Below are 19,391 nucleotides of genomic sequence, written 5' to 3'. Positions count from 1 at the left end.
ATTGTGCTTAGCAAAGTGTTTGGCACATAGTCAAAGTCTCAATAAAAGATTTTTAATGGAAACGATGATAATGATAATGAAGATGATTCTTTAGCTATAGATTTGATCTGGATCATTGCCAAGGTCAAATGAATCATTTATTGAAGCTCTGTGACTACTTTGCTCCATGTGACATGGGGAAGACAGATGCTATCATGCCCCACCTAAGTGATGGCAACCCAGCAACAGAGCTTTAAATGATATTTTAGTATAGCTCATTCCTAGGATGACTATTCCCACATCTGTCATCTCATGACCCAAGCACTCAGCCCAGAGGGAGAACCCATTAGTCTATAGCAGAGTGATCTGGAAATAAAAGCAGCGATTCACTGTCTGTTGCTTTGCAATAATTTAACCAAATGGCAGACAAATATATCAGGAGGCTGTTACCAAAATAAAACTCAAAGGTTGTAATGCCTATAGGTCAGTGACATCCTTGAGGTGTCAAGTCTGTTTTTAACTTGCCCTTCCTGCATTAGACGCAAGTTAGGCTGCTCTCAGGCTTTTATTCCAAAGATAGTAAATCTGTGGTTAGAAATCTCTGGACCTTAATGATACCCATGTTTAAGAGAGGGCTCCTTGAAACTCTGCATTGTGGTTTCAGTTAAAGGTTGAACAGAGACAGTGGTTTACTATGACAGAGGAAAGGGCTGTGACTAGGTATGCTTATTTTATATTACCATTAACTGACTCTAGGACTCAACAGCAAATGGCTTAACTTGGAAAACTAGACTCAGTTTGGGGCTGAGGAGAATTGGACAGACAAAACACAAAATTACTTGATGAGTTATTTAAGAACAGACAGAAACAATAACACAGATAACAGAGACACAGTTCAGACTACAAACATCATAGATAACATTTTGGAAGCAGTTAATAGCATTTGAACAGACCAAGAAAATAGTCAAAGCATAGATACTAATAATACATTGAAACTCCCACCACATGCCACATTTCTCTTCTCACTAGCATGTCTGAGTAGGTACTCAGTAAAGCTATTAACATGGATAACTACATGGCTGTTAACTGATAGTTTGTCCAGATGGGATTCTCCCTGAGGAAAGCAAAATCAGAGAGCAGAAATAATCAGCAATAGAAATGGTTCTCCAAAATGACCATCAGTTCTGTACTGCTAAACTTTTAGGGATCTCAAACTCTGGCTAAAGGAGATTGTATGATTTCTTCAACAGTTCAACAATATAACTTATTAATTCATGTTGCAGTGGGGCAGAAGGGGGAGACCAGGAAACTGTTTCAGAGGATTTCCTTAATTCTCTTATGAACAGCTCAGGTCCTTCCCATGCATTTTCTTGTCCACAGTCAAATTATCTCCTCCAGCTATGCATGCACCTATGTACCTTAGAGATTTCCTCCTTCCTAAGTACATTTTAAGCTTTTCCAGTATTCTTATGGTGTGGCAAAAATCCCAGAGTTAGGGATCCTTGCTTAGGGCCTTTCTGTAGCAATAAACATGTACTCCACCAACCTAACCTTCAAGGCCCCAAGCAGGGATTTGGAAGAACTCCCACCTCTTCTGAAAGGGCAGCCTGGAGCTGTAGTATCATCCCTCAGGTTCCTCCACTGTGCAGGTCACATACTCTCAGTCTTAACTTACCAGGCCATAGATCACTTTCAGTCAGTCAAGGAAACCTGCACCCACCCTACCTCAAGTTCTCCTACAGCCTCCAAACATTCCAGCTAAAAGACCAGGAAAACTCGATGACCTCTCTACATGTTTCTAGCCCCTTTGCTGTATAAGAGACCAAAATGTTTAGAAAGGGTTGGCTCTCAATTATGAACGCGAACCTTTACCTGTTAACAGAGGGTGACATATTATAAATAATCAAAGAATCAATTTTGTTACTAGTATAAGCAAGATTTAGAATGTGAAGTGGCAAAACAAAATTGACTTGCTCAGATCACTCTCTCTTAAGCACACACCCACCACACAATGAGGGGAGAAGAAAAAAGAATCAGTGGGTACAGTATAAAAATTTACAAAATAATCTGCAATAGGCAAACTGAGGAAGAGAACATTTTACACGGTTCCCTACAAACTGCCACCTCAGTGGGAACACATTCCTCCAGCAACTGGAGGGTAAAGCTCCTCTGCAGAGAGAGGCAGAACACTCAATTCTGTCTCGGGAAATGGGGGTGCCAGTCCCCAATCTATTACCAGTCTAATTTATGAACTTAAATAAGTGACTTCTCTTCTCTGAGCCTCATTTTCTTCATCTATAAAAGGATAAATAAGGTAATCCTAGGCTCCTCAACAGACAGGAGTATATCAAAGGAAGACCTCAAAGGCAGCCAAGAGCCGAATTTTTAGTATTTCTTATCCAGAGTTCACCATAAAACTAAGTAACAACTGAATCATGAGAAGGACACTCATGGTTTCCTCTGTAATTGTGTTTGACATCTAAATTGAAACCCTGGGTAATTACATTTAGTCTCCTACTGTAATAACAGTGGAAGAAATCAGAACCACCTGTAAGGAAGGATAACAGACTGACCCAGAAAGAGCACCGTTAGGCCTTGCTTCAGTGCTCTGTAACGGAGGTGAACAAATACACAGGCAGATAAGACACAGCTGAGATATTTTTTTCCCTGATTTATAAAGTTCTTTTTTGGATGACATCAATTGTTCACAGATAGTTAGAGAGCTGTTTCCTCTTGGTATTTGTAAGAAGAACAGAGACATGCAGTTGCACCAAACTACAGATTTTATAACAACCCAGTAAACAACATGGAGATACAGAGGGAACTTGAAGATAAGCTGGGGTGGGGCAGAGAACAAGGACAGACACAGCAGAGAGAATTCAAATAGAACAAGTCAGAAAGAGCCAGACAGGTAAGAAGCCCACCTGCTGGTGCTGTTCCCTGAAAGACAGAAAGAGCCTTTATCTGCCTCAGTAGGCCCGTACTATGCCTGGCTTCTGGTTACAATGCTTGGAGAAAGCACATGGCTATGTGGGGTGAATCAACCCCACAGAACATGCCAGATTGGATAAAAATGGAAACAATCATTTTACTTGGCTGAAGTAGAGGTGTGGGGAATGGCCTAGAAAATTCACTTCATGAACCTAACGTTTCATGAAATGAGACATAGGAACTGTTCTGTGGAAGGGACAAATTTATTTTAAAGCACTATGACATAAAATTAAAAAAATATATAGCCCAGGTTAAAAAAAAAAAAAAAAAAAGTTCTGTGACTTGGACCTTCTAAAATCTAAGATGGACAAAACTTGCAGTAATGCATTTTAGAAATCCATCAAAACATCCATTATTCCGCTTCTGCATCTGTACACAATCATCAGATTTGGGCAGACAAGACCATGAGACATCATCTAGCACAGCAGTGTTTCCTGAAGCCCACTAGTCCAAGATGGAGAGAGATTATCCCATGTTGACTTTCATAGCCCTTCTTGAGCTCCTGTTCAATAAAAAACCACTTTGATCTTTGATGACAAAAATATGGCTGGCATGTACCCTTGTTGTCATCTTTATCCAGATGTTAACCTAGAATCTCAAAGCCCCTCTGAGATCTGTCAAGATCTCAATCTCCAATCAGTTCAAATTTCTCATTTTATTCCTTCTTTAAATGTTTTCTTATCACTCTTTCAGTTTAACAGTCACCTTCTAGCTTTCCTTCCCCTGGTTCCAGCTCAGCGGGAGTCTCCTGCATGCTTAGTGCCTCTGATTCTGCTGAGCCTTCTCAACACAATCACACAAGAGGAGTCCTGCCAGCTGCCTTTCCTGTCCTCCTCGTGGGCTATGGCTAAGACTGAGATGACTGTCATGACAGAATATGGTTTCTGACTCCAGCAGGTGCTAGCATTTGGTGGAAATTGTTGTACTTGTCTTCACTCAACAATTTTGCCTCTGCAAAACATTTCCATTCTTCTTGAACTCCCTACCTCACTCCCTACTCTATTCTCAGAAGAAGACTTTACCTCTTCCTCACAGGGGAAATAGAAGTTCTCTCTCTAAGTGCCTTTCGATGGTTCTTCACATGCATACTTCTGCAAGTAGAACTCATTCTTTGCTATTTTCTCCAAGGAAGGGACACCTCTTCTCTTTCCTTTAAAGATTTCAATGAAAATTAAATCAATAAATATAAAATACCTAGCACAATTCTGGACAAATGATAAATATTGGTTCCCTTCCATTCTTACCTCTACACGTTTAATCCTTCCTGTTAGGTTTGTTTGCTAGATTATGTTCCTTCTGAGTTCTCAAGAATCCTACCCTCTCTCTTCCCTATCCTGTATCTTCAACCCTTCCCTTTCTATCTAGTTGTTTCCCCTTATTGATAAACACAAATGAGTCTCCACTTATGAATTTTTTTCATTCTTCCTTCCCATGTGAGTTGTCATTCCATCTCCTTCCTTTCCTGCTGGCTCCAAGTCTCTGCTATCTTCAGTTCCTAAGCTGTACACTGTCACTCTCTTGTTCCTGTCCCATCTTTTCCTGCAACTTCACTGAAACTATGTTTTGCCACTTTTATGAATGACCCCGATGAGTACTATACTGCCCTCTTTCAATCTTTGTCCTACTCGAATTTTGATTTCATTTCCTTATCCTTCAACCCTGCTTATTTTTTTGATGCTTCACATCTCAAGTTATGGCCATTCATCTAGCTTAGATAACATCAAGCTAGGACATGAGTGAATTCTATGCTCTTCTGCTTCCTTCCCTTGGCTTCCACCATTCACCTGCCACCAAATTTTGATAACTTCCTTTAACTAGCTCTACATCTAAACATACTTCCCAACCTTTCTTGCCAGACATCAAAACCCTTCCAGTCTCACCTGGACACCCAGCATGCATGTTTATGGAATCTGACCATCATGTTGGACTCTTCCTGTTTTGGTTCATCCTCCACATGATTATCAGAGTTCTCTTCCTAAAAATCCAATCTGTTCTTTCTTACTCTCCTGCTGAAAAACATCCTCAGTCTCAGTTAAATACAAATCCTATAACTGGACGTTTACAAATCTCACTCCAACTTTTATAGTCTCCTCACCTCTCTGACAGCACACCCTATTTGCAAGCACACAAATGCAGAGAGTACTTCACTAATCCATGCCTTTACACATGCCTCCCCTCTGCCTCAAATAAGACTTCATTCTTCTCTATCTGGAACACATCTATTCACCTTTTGAAACCCGACTCAAATATAGCCTCTGAAAAAGCCCTCTCAGACCCACCTGGACTATTCTGCTTAGTGCTGTGGTTTCGGCATTCCTATGACACCCATTCTCCTCTTTATGGTCATTACCAAGATGCCCTTGGCTCATCTACTTTATATTTGGCTTCCTTACTAGACCAAGAGCTCCCTGAAGAAAGAACTGTGTTTTCTTCAACTCTGTATCCCCAACACTTACCTTGTTTCTTGTTGAACAAATGTTTGTTGAAAGATCATAACAGGAGGATGTGGTAAAAACATGACAGAAATAAGCAAGAACAGTATGAAATTGGGGTGATGGCACATCACATCCTGTCCACAATTGAGAGATAAGTACTCCCATAGAAAAGAACAGGAGATAAGGGCACTTCTCTGGTGCTCTGTAAAACCTAGATTCTAATCAACAACTTATTTGGCTCCATTGCTCACATGGGAATAAAAATCCATAAAGAGTATAGATGTCTGTATTCTTCTCTTTCCTGTTTCAGGCTTATTGTGCCACCTTTCATCCTCTCCCAAGATCAATTATCCAAACTTGATCACAGTCCTATCATTTCAATGAAGTTATACAAACAAGGTAGCCCAAAGGCTCAATGCCTAAATTAAATGTAGCTGTTGCTAAGAGATATCAGGCTTTAGACAGAAGAGTCAAAACCTAACCCTAACATGATGACTCAAATCCATAGTATATCAATGTCTTAAGAATTATCATACTTTCGAAGGAAAAAAGAAATGGTAAAATTATTTTTAACCCAATTTTATAAAGTACTCTAACCTCATCAGAGTTAAGCAAACACTCAGAAAATAGCCCTGCTGTTTCTGCTAACATTTTCTTGCTTTTTGACAAACCAAAATATATTATTCAGCCTGAGTTGGTCTAATTGCTAAAGAAAGTCATCAGCATGGCCTTATTTACCTGGGTTTGTACTTTCTCAGACAAATAGCAGGAAGCTCATGCATGCAAAAGACCAGCCAAGACCAGAACTTAACATTCCCTATTGATTGTTGCCAACTGAGTTCAAATGGATGGAATGACCCGAGCCAAGATGAAGAAAGACCAAAAAGCTGGTTTATAGAGGCTTGAATCTTAAGGGACTGGTCTCAGTTCTCTTTTGGAAGTGGCAATCTCCCTTATAGTCTGCTCTAATTTCTTTGTCTTACAGAAATTTATTTAACCACTGTTTCAACTAGAGCAGGCTATGGAACAGGATTCACCTTTAAGGATAATTCATAAGAAAAAGAGGATAGCATAATTATAAGGAGTAGGTATAATGCCAACTTTCATTCAGCATTTTTTGTGACTTAAATGTCAAGACAACTTGGCAGTGATTATCATGCCAAAACCTAAAAAAATAAAATAAAACAGGCAATAGGTCTTAAGGAAAAAGATACAGTCTGCCTTCCTGTCCTAAATTCCTTTAATTAGGTTTGCATAAGTGTTCATATTTTAGGGAATCCCTTTGTACACTAACTGTAAGGAGGTGCTTGGATACCCATACCTGTAGACATAAGTAATGATGGATGATGAGAAAAATGGTGACAAGGGTTGGTGCTAAAAATTTAGGGTGAAATCTACAAAGAAAGCATACTGTGGAAAATCATAGTGTTTAAAAATAGAACATAGATTTAAGTCCTGGATATAGCACTTACTGCTGATGTGATCTTGGATATCCTATCTCTGTATCTTAGTTTCTGCAACTATAAAACGTGAATAATAATCATTTATTCTGTATAAGAGCTCTATATGTAATAACCCATGAGACAAATAACATTTAGTGGTACAGGTTAAGTGATAACCAATGATATAAATGATATTTTAATAATACAGGTTGAGCATTCCCAATGTGAAAATCTGAAATCTGAAATACTCCAATATTCAATTTTGGGCACCAGAAGTGGAAAATTCTACACCTGACCTCAGGTGAAGGGTCACAGAGGTATTTGCACAAGACCTTGGATTCAATCCCCAGTACTGACAAAATAAAAAAGTGCATTAAAAATACCATGTAAAATAACTTTTAGGCTATGTGTACAAGGCATACATGACAAATTGATTTCCTACTTAGAGTCAGGTCTCCCACCCAATGCATCTTATTTGTGTATAAGCAAATATTTCAAAATTCAAAACACTTCTGGTCCCAAACATTTCAGATAAGAGATACTTAATAAAATAATAATAATGAAGAGTTCAGAGGTTCTTTGTTTATTGGCCATACTCTTGAAAGGGCTAACTGTCATCCTCACCAGGAGTATGGGAAATTTGGATAAAGACTTTGTTTAAGTTCGCTACTTCCAAACAAGTTCAGGAATTCATTCTGCAGTTTTGTCTTTACAAAGACTGGAGCATGAAGAGCATTTGGGCCCAAGTATAGAAGTCTGAGGGAACATATGACAAGGCAGCAGTGGGGACATTCGTATCCTGCTCCAGAGACTTGTGCAGCTGACATTGTGGAAACGTCGTCAACTCTAAGCCCTTGTGAGACAGAGGCTTCACCCCTGGGAGTAGTAAAGGAAGTCCTAAACTGGGCTTGTCTTTTTCCTTCTTCCTCAACATGCATACATAAAAAGGTTTCTTGATTTCAAAGCCATGCCAGACACATTGGGACCACCAGATAGCCAAGAAGAAAGAACATTGAGAAAAAAATGCAAATGCAAGCCTGCTTAAAGGTGGGGCTGGAGAGGAATTGGCCTCTGCTTTTTCCTTAATGAACTGTCAATCCTTCATTTCCTTGAGTCTTGAAACCATATCCATGTGGTTCATGTCAATGCTCTCAATCGCTCCCTGCGTTTGAGATGAAGATACCTTTTTATAGTCACTGCAGGGAATATTCTCTGGCTTAGTAAAACTGTTTAATGCCAAAAGCCCCTGCAAGGCCAGCTAGCAGGAAGAAGCATTCATTTCTAAGTTAAACTGTCCCACCCATTGCTCCCTTTGAAGTCAGAACGGATTCAGCTGAGTATCTAGATGGTGGACATGTCAGAACAGCAGTTTAGAGGTTAATAACAGGGGAATTATATAATCTTTCAACCATAAGGAAGAAGAACACACAAATATCCTATTATACGCAAACATGTGCAAGGCAATGGCAAGTCTTTTGTTTAGTCTTACATTTGCCCATCTACCCAACCAACCTTAACTGATTCACTGGCCTCCATAACATGTATTATTGGTTATATTTAAAGGGGCATTTGTTTAATTGCTACTAGATCTCCTGGGACTTAGGGGAGTTAGTCCATGTCTAAACCAATAAGATATTATCTGCTTTGTGTTCTCACCAAGTACGAGATGTACGGTCTCATTACACTTGCTGTCTAAGCACTGTCAAAGCAGCAGAGATGAGCTCCCCTGGTCAGGCCAACAAATAGGGCGAGTGTCCAAATTCTAAGCAGTGTTTCCACTGAAGGCAAGTTCAGCCAAAGCAAGTCATCTTTTGCCACCAATCAGATCTCCATGGAGAACTGGACCAAGAAGTCCCACAAAGACTGGAATCAAATCCAGAGCCAAAAAAAAAAAAAAAAAAAAAAGGAGAGAGAGTGGAAATGCTAAGTTCCTGCAGAACTCCTTCACTGGATTCTTCCTGCCAACCAAACCAGGGACAAGGTTCCTTTCTGGTTTCTACCACACTCATCAAAGCAGTTCTTTATGGGCCATTATCAAAGGCCAGGCTTCGTGCCTGCCACCCTCTCGAGGATGCCTTCTTATCTGATTAAATAGAATATTATGCTAAATATTCAGCCAACCCGGCACTGGTTGTGTGGGTGTGCTGGATAAAATCTTCATGAAAAAACGCCATCACGGGGTCATTTGTTTAATTTCATTTCTGCCAAATGTAAAAATAGAACACGCTGCCGTGAGGGGTTGAGACTTGACAGCATCAATGCGGAGCCTTCCAAGCACAAAAACCACACTGTTCTGCTGGCTCGCTCGTGGTCTCCTGCCAGGGGAGAGGCAGAGAAAACCTGCAAGCAAAGTGCTGCTTCCTCTTATCTTCTGCCCTTTTCCCCTCTGTGGCCTTTTCTTGAACATACTCCCTGCATCTTCCTCTTGCCCCATCTGCTTCCTCTCTTTCCTCCCACTTGGCTTGTTTCTCTCCCGGCTGCCATGCCCTCCTCTCCTTCATCATTTCCAGGTGTCGTTCCTCGTCTTCTCTGCTCTAGGAACCTGTTCTCTTCCTGTACCTCCAGCATCCTCACCTGGGCTTCTCTGTCCTGCTGAGGCAGCTGTCTTCTGGCCCACTGGGTCTCACAAACTTCTCTAGGAATTGCTCTCCTCTGCTATCACCCCTCTCTGCTCTCTCCTGCAAATCCCAGAAACTGAAAATGCCTATAAAGATGAAATTTCAGAGATCAATTAGATCAAATGGCAGATGAGCTGTAGGAGCTGTCTTTTTCATACTCCCTCATCTAGCTAAATATGTTTAGGATCACTGAGCTCAGCAACCATGGTGGGAGGGGGAGCAGACAGGTGGTGCGTCGCTGGTCTTGGGTTTTCAACAGATCTTTTTTTTTTTTTTTATGAAGGTTTTCTTAAAAATAAAAGCTCAAGTTGCATTCTCTCATTCCAATCCTTGAAGCCCACAGCTACCTTCAAATTAACTCTGTTACAACCCTGGCTCAGAAAAGAAAAAGTTCTCCTTCACCAGAGGTTCCAAAGCTCATGGGGATGGTGAAAGGAGAGATGCTACCTGCTTCATGTCTCTTAAAGGTCTCAGTAAGGTCCCGCTATTTGACCAGGTTTCAAATCAAAGAAGTCAGGTTGTTTCAAGACTGTTCTGGCAGCTAATAAAACCACCTCCATGTAGCTCCCTCAAAATGCTTAAAAGAGGGTCCTCGCCAGTGGTGCCTGTGAATGACAGGTGATATTCTTCTCTCTGAAGATAAAACTTCACTGTTGGTATAAGGAACGACTATGAGAAAATGTTGTTAGCAAACCATTAACTCATAGATTCATCAATGTCAACTGATTCTATAAAAGAACTTAGATTTCTATTTTTATGGCAATCTTATAGATCTGCCCATGAGTCTCCTGCCAAAGTGTTCCCCCATCTAATGCACTCTATTTTCACGTACACTAAATGAGGCTTCAGTAAATTAAGGTGACCCTCATAAGAACATGTGCCTCCTCAGAATCCCATTTCCTAAAACCTGTCCCTCTCTGCCGTAATGCTGTTTTCATACCTCCTACCTCTTATTAGCAACATCCATTATTGTGCAGATGTGCAATGCAGCAAGTACAAAGCAGATGGGGCATGCCTTAGAAGCCAGAGCTTTGCATACATCAAATAAAAGCTAAATGGAATCTAACAGTCAAAATATACATGCAATATTTCTGTTCTGTACAGATTAGGATACTAGATCAAATTATGGATCTGATGCATTTATTGCCATTTGAAGAATGATAGTGTTTATGTATTTCTGAAAAAGAAATACAATTCTTGATGTGCCAATCCACAGGTGCAACAGGGAACAGGAGAGGAAAAAAGAAAAGATTCTGACCAAGCTGAAAGATCCATGAAGACCAAACCAGGGTATAAACTGAATAATTTGTAGCAGAATTGTAAACAGCACTCCAAAGCCACAAACAGCCAAAAACTACAAGCCACCTGTGCAAAAGCAGCAGCCAATGGGAGCAGAGCCTTGGAAACATCTCTGGAGCACAGCTGCAGCCCTGGGACTGATAATTTCAGTTACAAGTCTACCAATGCCAGATGTGTGAGATGGGAGTTCATCTGCAAGGACATCAAATGACAGCCATGGTCCAAGAGCAAAGGATGGGAGGTGGTGGCAAGGATCAATGTCATCTCCTTATAAAAATGATTTCAATTAAGACCTATGATCCTTTAATATAGCAAGTCACCAAATAAAACCACTCACATTTGATGGCAATGTCAATTTAAGATATTACAACAGTGCCCCAGTTTGACTAGGTATTGATTAGTTGCCCATGATGGTTTCTTTTCAACCCTAATATCAGAGCCTAGCCTCAAATCTTTAAGACCAAACACCTTTGAATGTGGACAAGGGGAACCAAAACTTCCACATGACCTTTAAAGATTCTGGTTCTCTCAATTCCAATGATGTCTAATAGAGTTCTCTGCCTTTTACAAGTTACCAAGTAAATGAGCTAAAGGAAGGACCTCAAGCAAACACTGGTGATCTCACCATACATCATCAAAGGCAGCTAACGTTCTGAGAATCAGTGAAGGTGGCATGGATAGAGACATCCAGTATGAGCAAGAGACATGGTCTTCAAATAAGGAACAAAGGTGGGAGGTACCTTGAACAAAGGGAATAAGTGTTCACTTCAGTCAGAGAACAAAACTGAATTGCTCACAAAGGGTTACATACCTATACTTTGTCATCTAATCTCCTAAATACTATTAAATGTGTGTGTGTGTGTGTGTGTGAGAGAGAGAGAGAGAGAGAGAGAGAGAGAGAGAGAGAGAAAGAGAGAGAGAGAAAGAGAGAGAGAGAGAGAGAGAGAGAGAGAGAGAGAGAAAGAGAGAAGGGGGGAGTGGTACACTAGAAAGTATGAGTGACTCTTTTTGACTACACCAGCTCCACAGTGAACCTCCATATCAGATTGGGGATAAAGTGGGACCTTGGACTAAGGGGTAAAAATGTAGCATTTTCAACTTATTTCCAATATTCATTGTGCTAAACTTACAGAAAGAACCTCAGCTAAGACCCTGCCCTCCAGAAGAGTCACCAGCTGGAGATGTGTCCAAGTATGCATTGGCAAAGGAGTTAACTCAGTTCCCTGCACAAATTTGTTTTTGCCTGGAATGGTGGGAGTTTTACATTTGTTGCTGTCATGAAAACATCTTCTTTTATTTTTTACAAGTCTTTTAAAAATTATTATTTCCTCAGAAAAATCTAGGAATCTTCCACGCATATGTGATTTGTACAATCCTCCCACCTCTGCTCCTCTTCAATATTGGGCCTAGGATAGAGCTGTCTCTCACAATTGCTTCAGGTCATTCAAAAATCAGAGCCTGAGTGCATGTGATCAACTGCTTGTCCTTATATTACCTTGAGTGAGGAACTTTTTGAGGAATAAAGTTTCTCCAGGCTTGAGGTTGATTGATGGGTTCTAACAAGTTGTCTGGGTTCTAACAACTTCATTCTAATGACCACACCTTTCACTTCTTCATCTACTCCATAAGAGTTACCCCTCCATACCTGTTACCACATGCATTCCTACCTCCAAACCAGGAGTCCCTTCCATTGCTAAACCTTCCACCTCCAACCTATAGGGGATATTAGAAAAAGTGGAGTCTCTCCCTCATCTCACCAGGTACCTTCAGATAAACCCAAAGATGTGCATTTTGTCTTTCAGCCACTGTCTTCGACTTCCACAGTGCAAGGGGGATATGCAAAAGATCCATGGGGGCAGCCAGGTGGAGTAATGGAAGCACTGTCCAGAAAAAGGAAGACTAGTGCCCCCAGTTCAGACTTTTGTGAGAAAGGCGGGAAGAAGCAGACACAACCTTCAAGCCCTCAACCGCATCCTCACCACTTGTTCTCTGAACATCACCAGCACTGAATGAAGAAGCCAGCTAGGCCACCTCCGGAAATTGATGGAGGTAATCTATCACTGGTTTCCTGGGGACTCTCAGGTGTCGGACACCACAGCCAGGCCACAATCCATGTTAATAGCTTTACCTTGCCCTCTGATAACTTTGATGTTCCGCTAAGAAAATTCAGTTGAGAACAAATAGCACCCCACCCCCACTCCCACCCCCAATGTTTCCACAGCTTCCAGTTTCACAGGGATCCCTTATCATCGGCCATATATCCAGGTGTGTTCCATATATCCAGGTGTGTGGGGAAGGTCAGGAAGTTCTTACCTGGGTCTGCTGGGAGAGCCACTCATGTGGACACACGATCCAGGCGCGCCGCGGTCAGTGACGTCCAGGGCACACCAGCTGCTGGCTACTGCTCATATCTCCCCGCCGGCCTGGCTTTGCAAACAGAGAAGAGCCAGTCCCATCTGGAGGAGAAGAGAAGCGCGGAGCCTTTGGACGCGAGGACCCGAGAGGTGCAGGGCGGGCGGGAGCCCAGCTCCGGCACTGGCGCTCCGGGGCGCAGGGCACACAGGACACCTTAGGATCTCAGCGGAGCCCGGACGGCTGTCTGCGCCCAGGCGGGATTGGGGCCGCTAGGGCGGAGAAAGTGGGACTCCCCCACTCTCCGTGGGCTGCGAGGCTCCCACGGTCTCGGTGGCTAGGTGTTACCGCATCGCTTTCCCTCTTTCTATATATATATACACGGCCCCCTCCCTCCGCGTCAGCGTTTCTCCGTGTTGTCCCCGACTCTCCCTCTGCTTTCCTCTCCCTTCTCCAGCTCGCGAGTCTCGGTCGGTTCCTCTGGCTCCCTTCGCATTCCCCCTCTCCTCTCTCTGTCTCTCTCCTCCCCTCACCCTCCCTCTCTGGGTGAAGCCTGCCCGCCTGGATTCTCCCGGTATTGCCTCGCTCCAACATTTAGCACTGCAGTGTAACTCGGGGACACACAACCAGACAATTGCTTTAAAACCAACCGCTCCTTTAAAAATCAGACCATCAAGTTTAGTGTGGAAGCCGGCACCAGAAGCTCCGCTGCCTTGTGGCTAGGAGGAGATATTAGCCCACATGGAACCCAGATGACTGTATTTCACGGGAAGCTATGGAAAAGGGTGGAGGGAAGATGGATGGCACAGATCAGCATAAGTCCACAGGTGACCTGCGGGATCTTTAGATGAGGTGGCGCCCTACTGGGCAGTGTCAAAATCATGGTACTGCAAAGCAGGGTAGCACTCAAGGAATTATTGGGTTCGAAAGGCTTATTTTGCAGAAGAGAAAAATAAAGCTCAGGGAGGTCTTACCAAGTCTTCCAGGATCACACAACTAAATAGAAAAGGGGAGACCTGTGTGATCCTGTTGTCAGGGCTTCCAAGTTCCCACACCTGAAACAGAATGGTTAGTCTGGGCCTGGGTATCAGGTGGCCCAGGAGGTTCAGTTGTCAGTCTCCATGCCAAGTGCACCCATGTCACTAGGAGCCCATGAAGAAAACACAATCAGCCAGTTCACAAGTTAACACTGGCCTCTCGCCAGAACCACTTCTAAAGCCCTCCCTTCTTCCAGGAAACCCTGAAGAATGACAAACAGCAAAGGCACAGTGGTGTTGCTTTGCCCACCACCATTCTGAAGACTTGAAAGAGAGAAATGACAAATCCCTTTTCATTGCTCTCTTCCATAGACACAGCTAACAAGATCTGCTTCATAAAACCTCCATTTTCCGTTTATTATTTTCTACCCTTCTCTCCATCCTTCCCGTCATTCTGACCACTTTGACACAAATATTTTCATATTACCCACAATTTTCCCTATTTGCTTTTTACACCTACACTAAAGTACTACCTGGCAGTGGTGGCTCATAAATCAAAATGGTTTTCTCACTGGAAGACCACTGAGTGGGTGGTAACGTTAATTTCCTTTTCTGAGAAGATGTTATTACCCTGGAAGAATCTTCTCAGTCACACACATCCCTCTCGGGAATGTCACTGGACCACTCTGCAAGTGCTTTGCAGGGTATTTAGCACCCTCAACCAGCTAGGTGAGCTCTGATCTGCACACACTCATGTATGATGTCTTTGGGGGAAGTTTTGACACCTATTCCATCCTTATGTGCACTGAAACAACTCAGAGAATGATGAAATTTCCCCTGGAGTTATGCTAAAAATCAAGGACAGTTTCCTTTCTTGGACCAAAGACCTAGGGATTAGACCAGAAACTTTATTACAGCTAGAAGAAAAAGGGACAGTGCTCCAACTTATAGCACAGGCCACAACTTCCTCAAAAAAACTCCTGAAACTCAGGAAATAAAAGCAAGAATAAATGGGACAACATCAAGTTAAAAATCTTCTGCACAGCAAAGGAAACAAGAGTGTGAAGAGAGAGCCTACAAAACAGGAGAAAATCTTTGCCAGCTACTCTTCTGACAGGGGATTAACATCCAGAATTTCTAAAGAATTAAACGAACAAACAAACAAACAAACAAAAACCCAGAATAACCTAATCAATAAATGGGCAAAATGACTGAACAGACATTTCTTAAAAAGGGAAATACAAATGGCCAATAAATATATGAAAAAAATGTTTGACATCCTTAGCAATTATGGAAATGCAAATCAAAACTACACTGAGATTTCATCTCATTCCAGTTAGAATGGCAGTCATCAAGAATACAAATAATAATAAATGCTGGTGAGGATGCAGGAAAAAGGTGTACACTTTTGGTGGGAAAGTCAAGTCATAGAGTTTCTATCATGGGGAAGCGAGAAAGAAAAAGGGAAAGAAAGGAATTTTCATGAAAACAGAAGGGTGATCAGCAGAGCAAAAGATGGGGATTTGGGGAGGAGGAGGGGAAGGAAAGCTGAGGTACTGGGGAATGGAACCAACCAAATTACACTATGTGCCTACGCCCCTGCATCACAATGCATCCTGCTATTTTGTATAATTAAAATGCATCAGTAAAAATAAGAAAAGGTTTTTTTTCAAATATGAATTTTGACCTTTGAGAGGTTACAAAATAAGTTGAACTCGGAGCTGAAAATGAGAAAGTTGACCTCCAGAAAGAGTTGATCTCTGGGATTTCCAGGGCTCCTTCTATCTCAGGGAATCCATGACTATGGCTACCTCTACAGAACACTATGGGAGATCTAAATTCTGGGAAATTAAAATTAAAACTGCCAGAATATTAGTTAGAACCTCTTCACTGCCAGTTACCAGAAGTGTGATCCTAAGCACAAGATCTAAGCCACATAACTGTCAAGATTAATGTAATATCTGTAAATTATCTGGCACATAATAAGTGGTGAATATATTAATTACCTTCCTTTTCTTTCTAAATTTTTTTCTTTTTTTTCTTTCTAAATTTTTAAAAATTTGTATCTACATGGAAGCATCCCTAATACATTTCAACCACTCATAATCATATTCATACTTAAGATCTTGTTATAGCAGTTTATTTCATTTCAATGTACTTACATCTTTTTCATATTCTCTTTCATTTAGAAAAATTTTATTAAACACTATAGGCTACTGGGTACTATGCTCTGCTGTAACATACTTGTATTTATTTTATCTAATTTTAAATTCTCTAAGTCCAGTCCATGTGTTTTAATCTCTCTTTATGCCCTGTAGATGTAGCCATAGTCATAGATTCTTTAAGCTAGAGGTCAACTTCTCATTTTACAACCCAGAAGAAGATAATTGACCTGCACACATTAATAAAGCTGGAATGTCAGCAGTCTCTAGTCTACTTATCTTTGTTCTAGGCAAAATATTTCTTGATCCGTTTCATGGAACACGAGGTCCTTGCAATATTAATATTTAGCACTTCAACAAAGGGTTATATGGCCAGTGTGTTTGGGAAATAATGAGTTAAGCAATGTAAATAAGCCACGTTTCACTGTGGTTTATTTAGTTTTTTTTTTTTTTTATTGCAAGCCTTGTCAAAGCCTTTATTATGTGTATAAGCACTGTAAATTTTCAAGAAAGGGATGTACTAGGCCTCAGTTTTAAAATTCATTCAATCAGAAAGTCCATTTTTTTTTTTTACAGCACATCTCAGAGAATTAATGATCTAAGACACAAATTTAGGGAATACTATACCACCCCGTAGATATACAACCAATCCATGTGACTGCTCAGTTTTGGTGAGGAGACTAGAATTAACCCATCCTAGGCATTTGGCCCTATTTCTAGGTCTAGGATCTCTTCAGATAGATGCACTCTGATATCAGAGGTTAACATGTCACATTTGGTCCCTTCTTCCCTGAGTTCCTGCTTGGTATGGAGAACAGGAGAATAGTTCCTTTAATCTAACTATCTTGCTCGACAGATGCATCCCATCATGAAAATACAGTTGTTTCTTCCCTACTTTGACCCAGGGAAATTTTTCAGATGACTTGAGCTGGTTAAGACCATGGGCATTTGAAATAGACCTTGCTAGGTATTATCCTCATCTGTATTTCTCACTAGCTGTTGAATATTGGGCAAGTGGCTTAACCTGTTAAGCCTCAGTTCTCTCATTTGTAAAATCAACATAATAACATGATAAAAAAATCATGAACTCAAACTCCTGGCACAGGATAAATACTCCCAAACTCTAGGAAGTATTATAAAGTGTGATCATATTGATAAGAGGGTAGTCATGGCACATAGCTCAATGAGACCCAGCATGCAGAAACTCATTCTTCTCTTTGTTCCCTTTCCATGTAGTATGAAACCTACCGTAATAACAGTCACCCCAACCATGGTTTCACTCCCCTAGAGCTGATAGGAAATGAGTAATGGACACTGAGAAAACTCAGAAGTATTCTCAGGAGTGGATACTTTTGAGCGAACTCAGAAATTAGCAAAAAGGATATTGATCATTCACATAATAAAAAGCTTCCTTTAAGTAGCAGTTAACTATCAAGCACTGTTCTGTTATTTCTATGCATTATCTAACTACATCTTTGTCAAATCTATGCAACTATTTGAAACACAACTATCCTCATTTTAAAAATTTAAAAAAACTGAAGTTCCAAAGTGTTATGGAGTAAGAGGCTAAATTAATCCAAGAACAAAATGAACAATGACCAGCTTCCCTGAGGCCATTTCAGTCTGAGGGGAATACAGGCATATTTTGTACTAGAACACACTTTATGGGACACAGTGGGGGCTGGGAACCTTTCTCTTTCTGGGGCTGTTGTGGATCAGTTGTTAATTAATGTCCAATAAAATAAGAAATGGAGCCAAGAAAATGACATTCTCAATTGTCGCCTCCAAGACCTGACTCCCTGGCCTCTGTGCCTGTCAGTCTAGTCTATAGGAGGGATACAGGACTCCTATTTGCCCACTGAAAGGAAACAGAGTATCTATCAAATTATCCAAAGAATACATTTTGTATAAATAGAGAACTGAGGTTTTAATTTTCATTCTACCACTAATAGGAACCCAGGTCCATGGAATCAGGCCAATGAATGTTTGGCCATTTTCCCTCTCACTCCCACCCAAAATATCCTTTCAGACTCCCCCACAATACCCACCTTTCATCCCCAGCAAGGAAGCCAGATCTAGGGTGAAGAAGTGACTCTTTCCAAACTACATGTCTAATTAGTGGCAATTTCTCCTTCCCACTCCTCTCCTGGACTCAAGTCAAGCACGGACACCTTTTGGTAACAGCAGAGGGCCGACCTCTTCCCTCCAGGAGGTAAGAACCCTAAAGGCAGCAATGGCCAACTCCAACTGCTGACATAAAACAACCAGGCGATTTTTTTTTTTTTTTCTAGAGGATTTAGAGAGAAATCAAGCTAATAAGACAGAAAAAGCCAGAGAAAGGAAGAGAGCAAAGCTTTGTTATTTCCCCCAGGCAAAATATAACAAGGAGCTTCTGCAATAGAAATGACACCTGCACCATTGGATGGAGACAGAACAAAACCACCTGAATGTCCACCTTCTCTCTTCAGAGGATGCTGCTGGACTTCTCTTTCTCAGAGATGCCTGCTGTGTGCTTGCATATGTATTAAGGGACTGGTGGGGGGTGGGGACACCAATCTTTTTCAATTACTACTGCAACATATCAGATGTTATACTGAGCACTATCAATACAAGCTTTCCTGCAGTTCTCAAAATATGCCTGTGAGGGGAGTTTAATCATGCCCACTTTACAGAAGAGAACACAGAGTCTTAACGAAGGTTAGGCAATTTGCCAGAAACCACAGAGTTTGTGTATATGGGATGTGGGGATCTAACACTTTATCTGTGAAAAATAATAATCCCACTATCTTGCACTTTTGCAAGCAGTATTTCAAATACATTCTTGTCACCTAGAAAACAATCTCATGAGGTAGATCAAATAGTTCTCCTGACTCACACATGAGGAAACTGAGGCACAAACTTGAGGCTAGAAGTAGCTTCATCAAGGTCAAACAGGTAGGAAATGACAGTTGGGCTTCTTTTTATCAGTTCACCATTCTAGCAAAAGAGGAACTGTCTAGATTTTGGAATCCTGATATCCTCAAGACTCAGAAAACATGTTACTCCTTAAAGAATAGATTCCTGGGCTGGGGATATAGCTCAGTTGGTAGAGTGCTTTTCTTGCATGCACAAGGCCCTGGGTTCAATCCCCAGCACC

The 19,391-nt window shown here is 41.3% G+C and overlaps 1 protein-coding gene across 2 annotated transcripts in view; it reads right to left on the bottom strand.

Annotated features, from left to right (window-relative positions):
- The window catches only part of Gramd1b (GRAM domain containing 1B), a 237,336-nt gene extending 223,778 nt beyond the window's left edge, over nt 1–13,558 (bottom strand). For both annotated transcript variants that reach the window (XM_047515673.1, XM_047515686.1), the window contains exon 1: nt 13,078–13,558. Coding sequence is in view for 1 of the 2 variants with exons in the window: in XM_047515686.1 (XP_047371642.1) it covers nt 13,078–13,103 (26 nt within the window). In the remaining variant the exon portion in view is untranslated. The remainder of the gene's footprint in view (nt 1–13,077) is intronic.
- Nucleotides 13,559–19,391: the final 5,833 nt, after the last annotated feature.

Source organism: Sciurus carolinensis, chromosome 11 (assembly GCF_902686445.1).
Source record: "Sciurus carolinensis chromosome 11, mSciCar1.2, whole genome shotgun sequence".
Taxonomy (NCBI): Eukaryota; Metazoa; Chordata; class Mammalia; order Rodentia; family Sciuridae; genus Sciurus; species Sciurus carolinensis.
The sequence above is the reverse complement of the archived record's forward strand: the minus strand, read 5'-3'. Positions and strand labels throughout refer to the sequence as shown.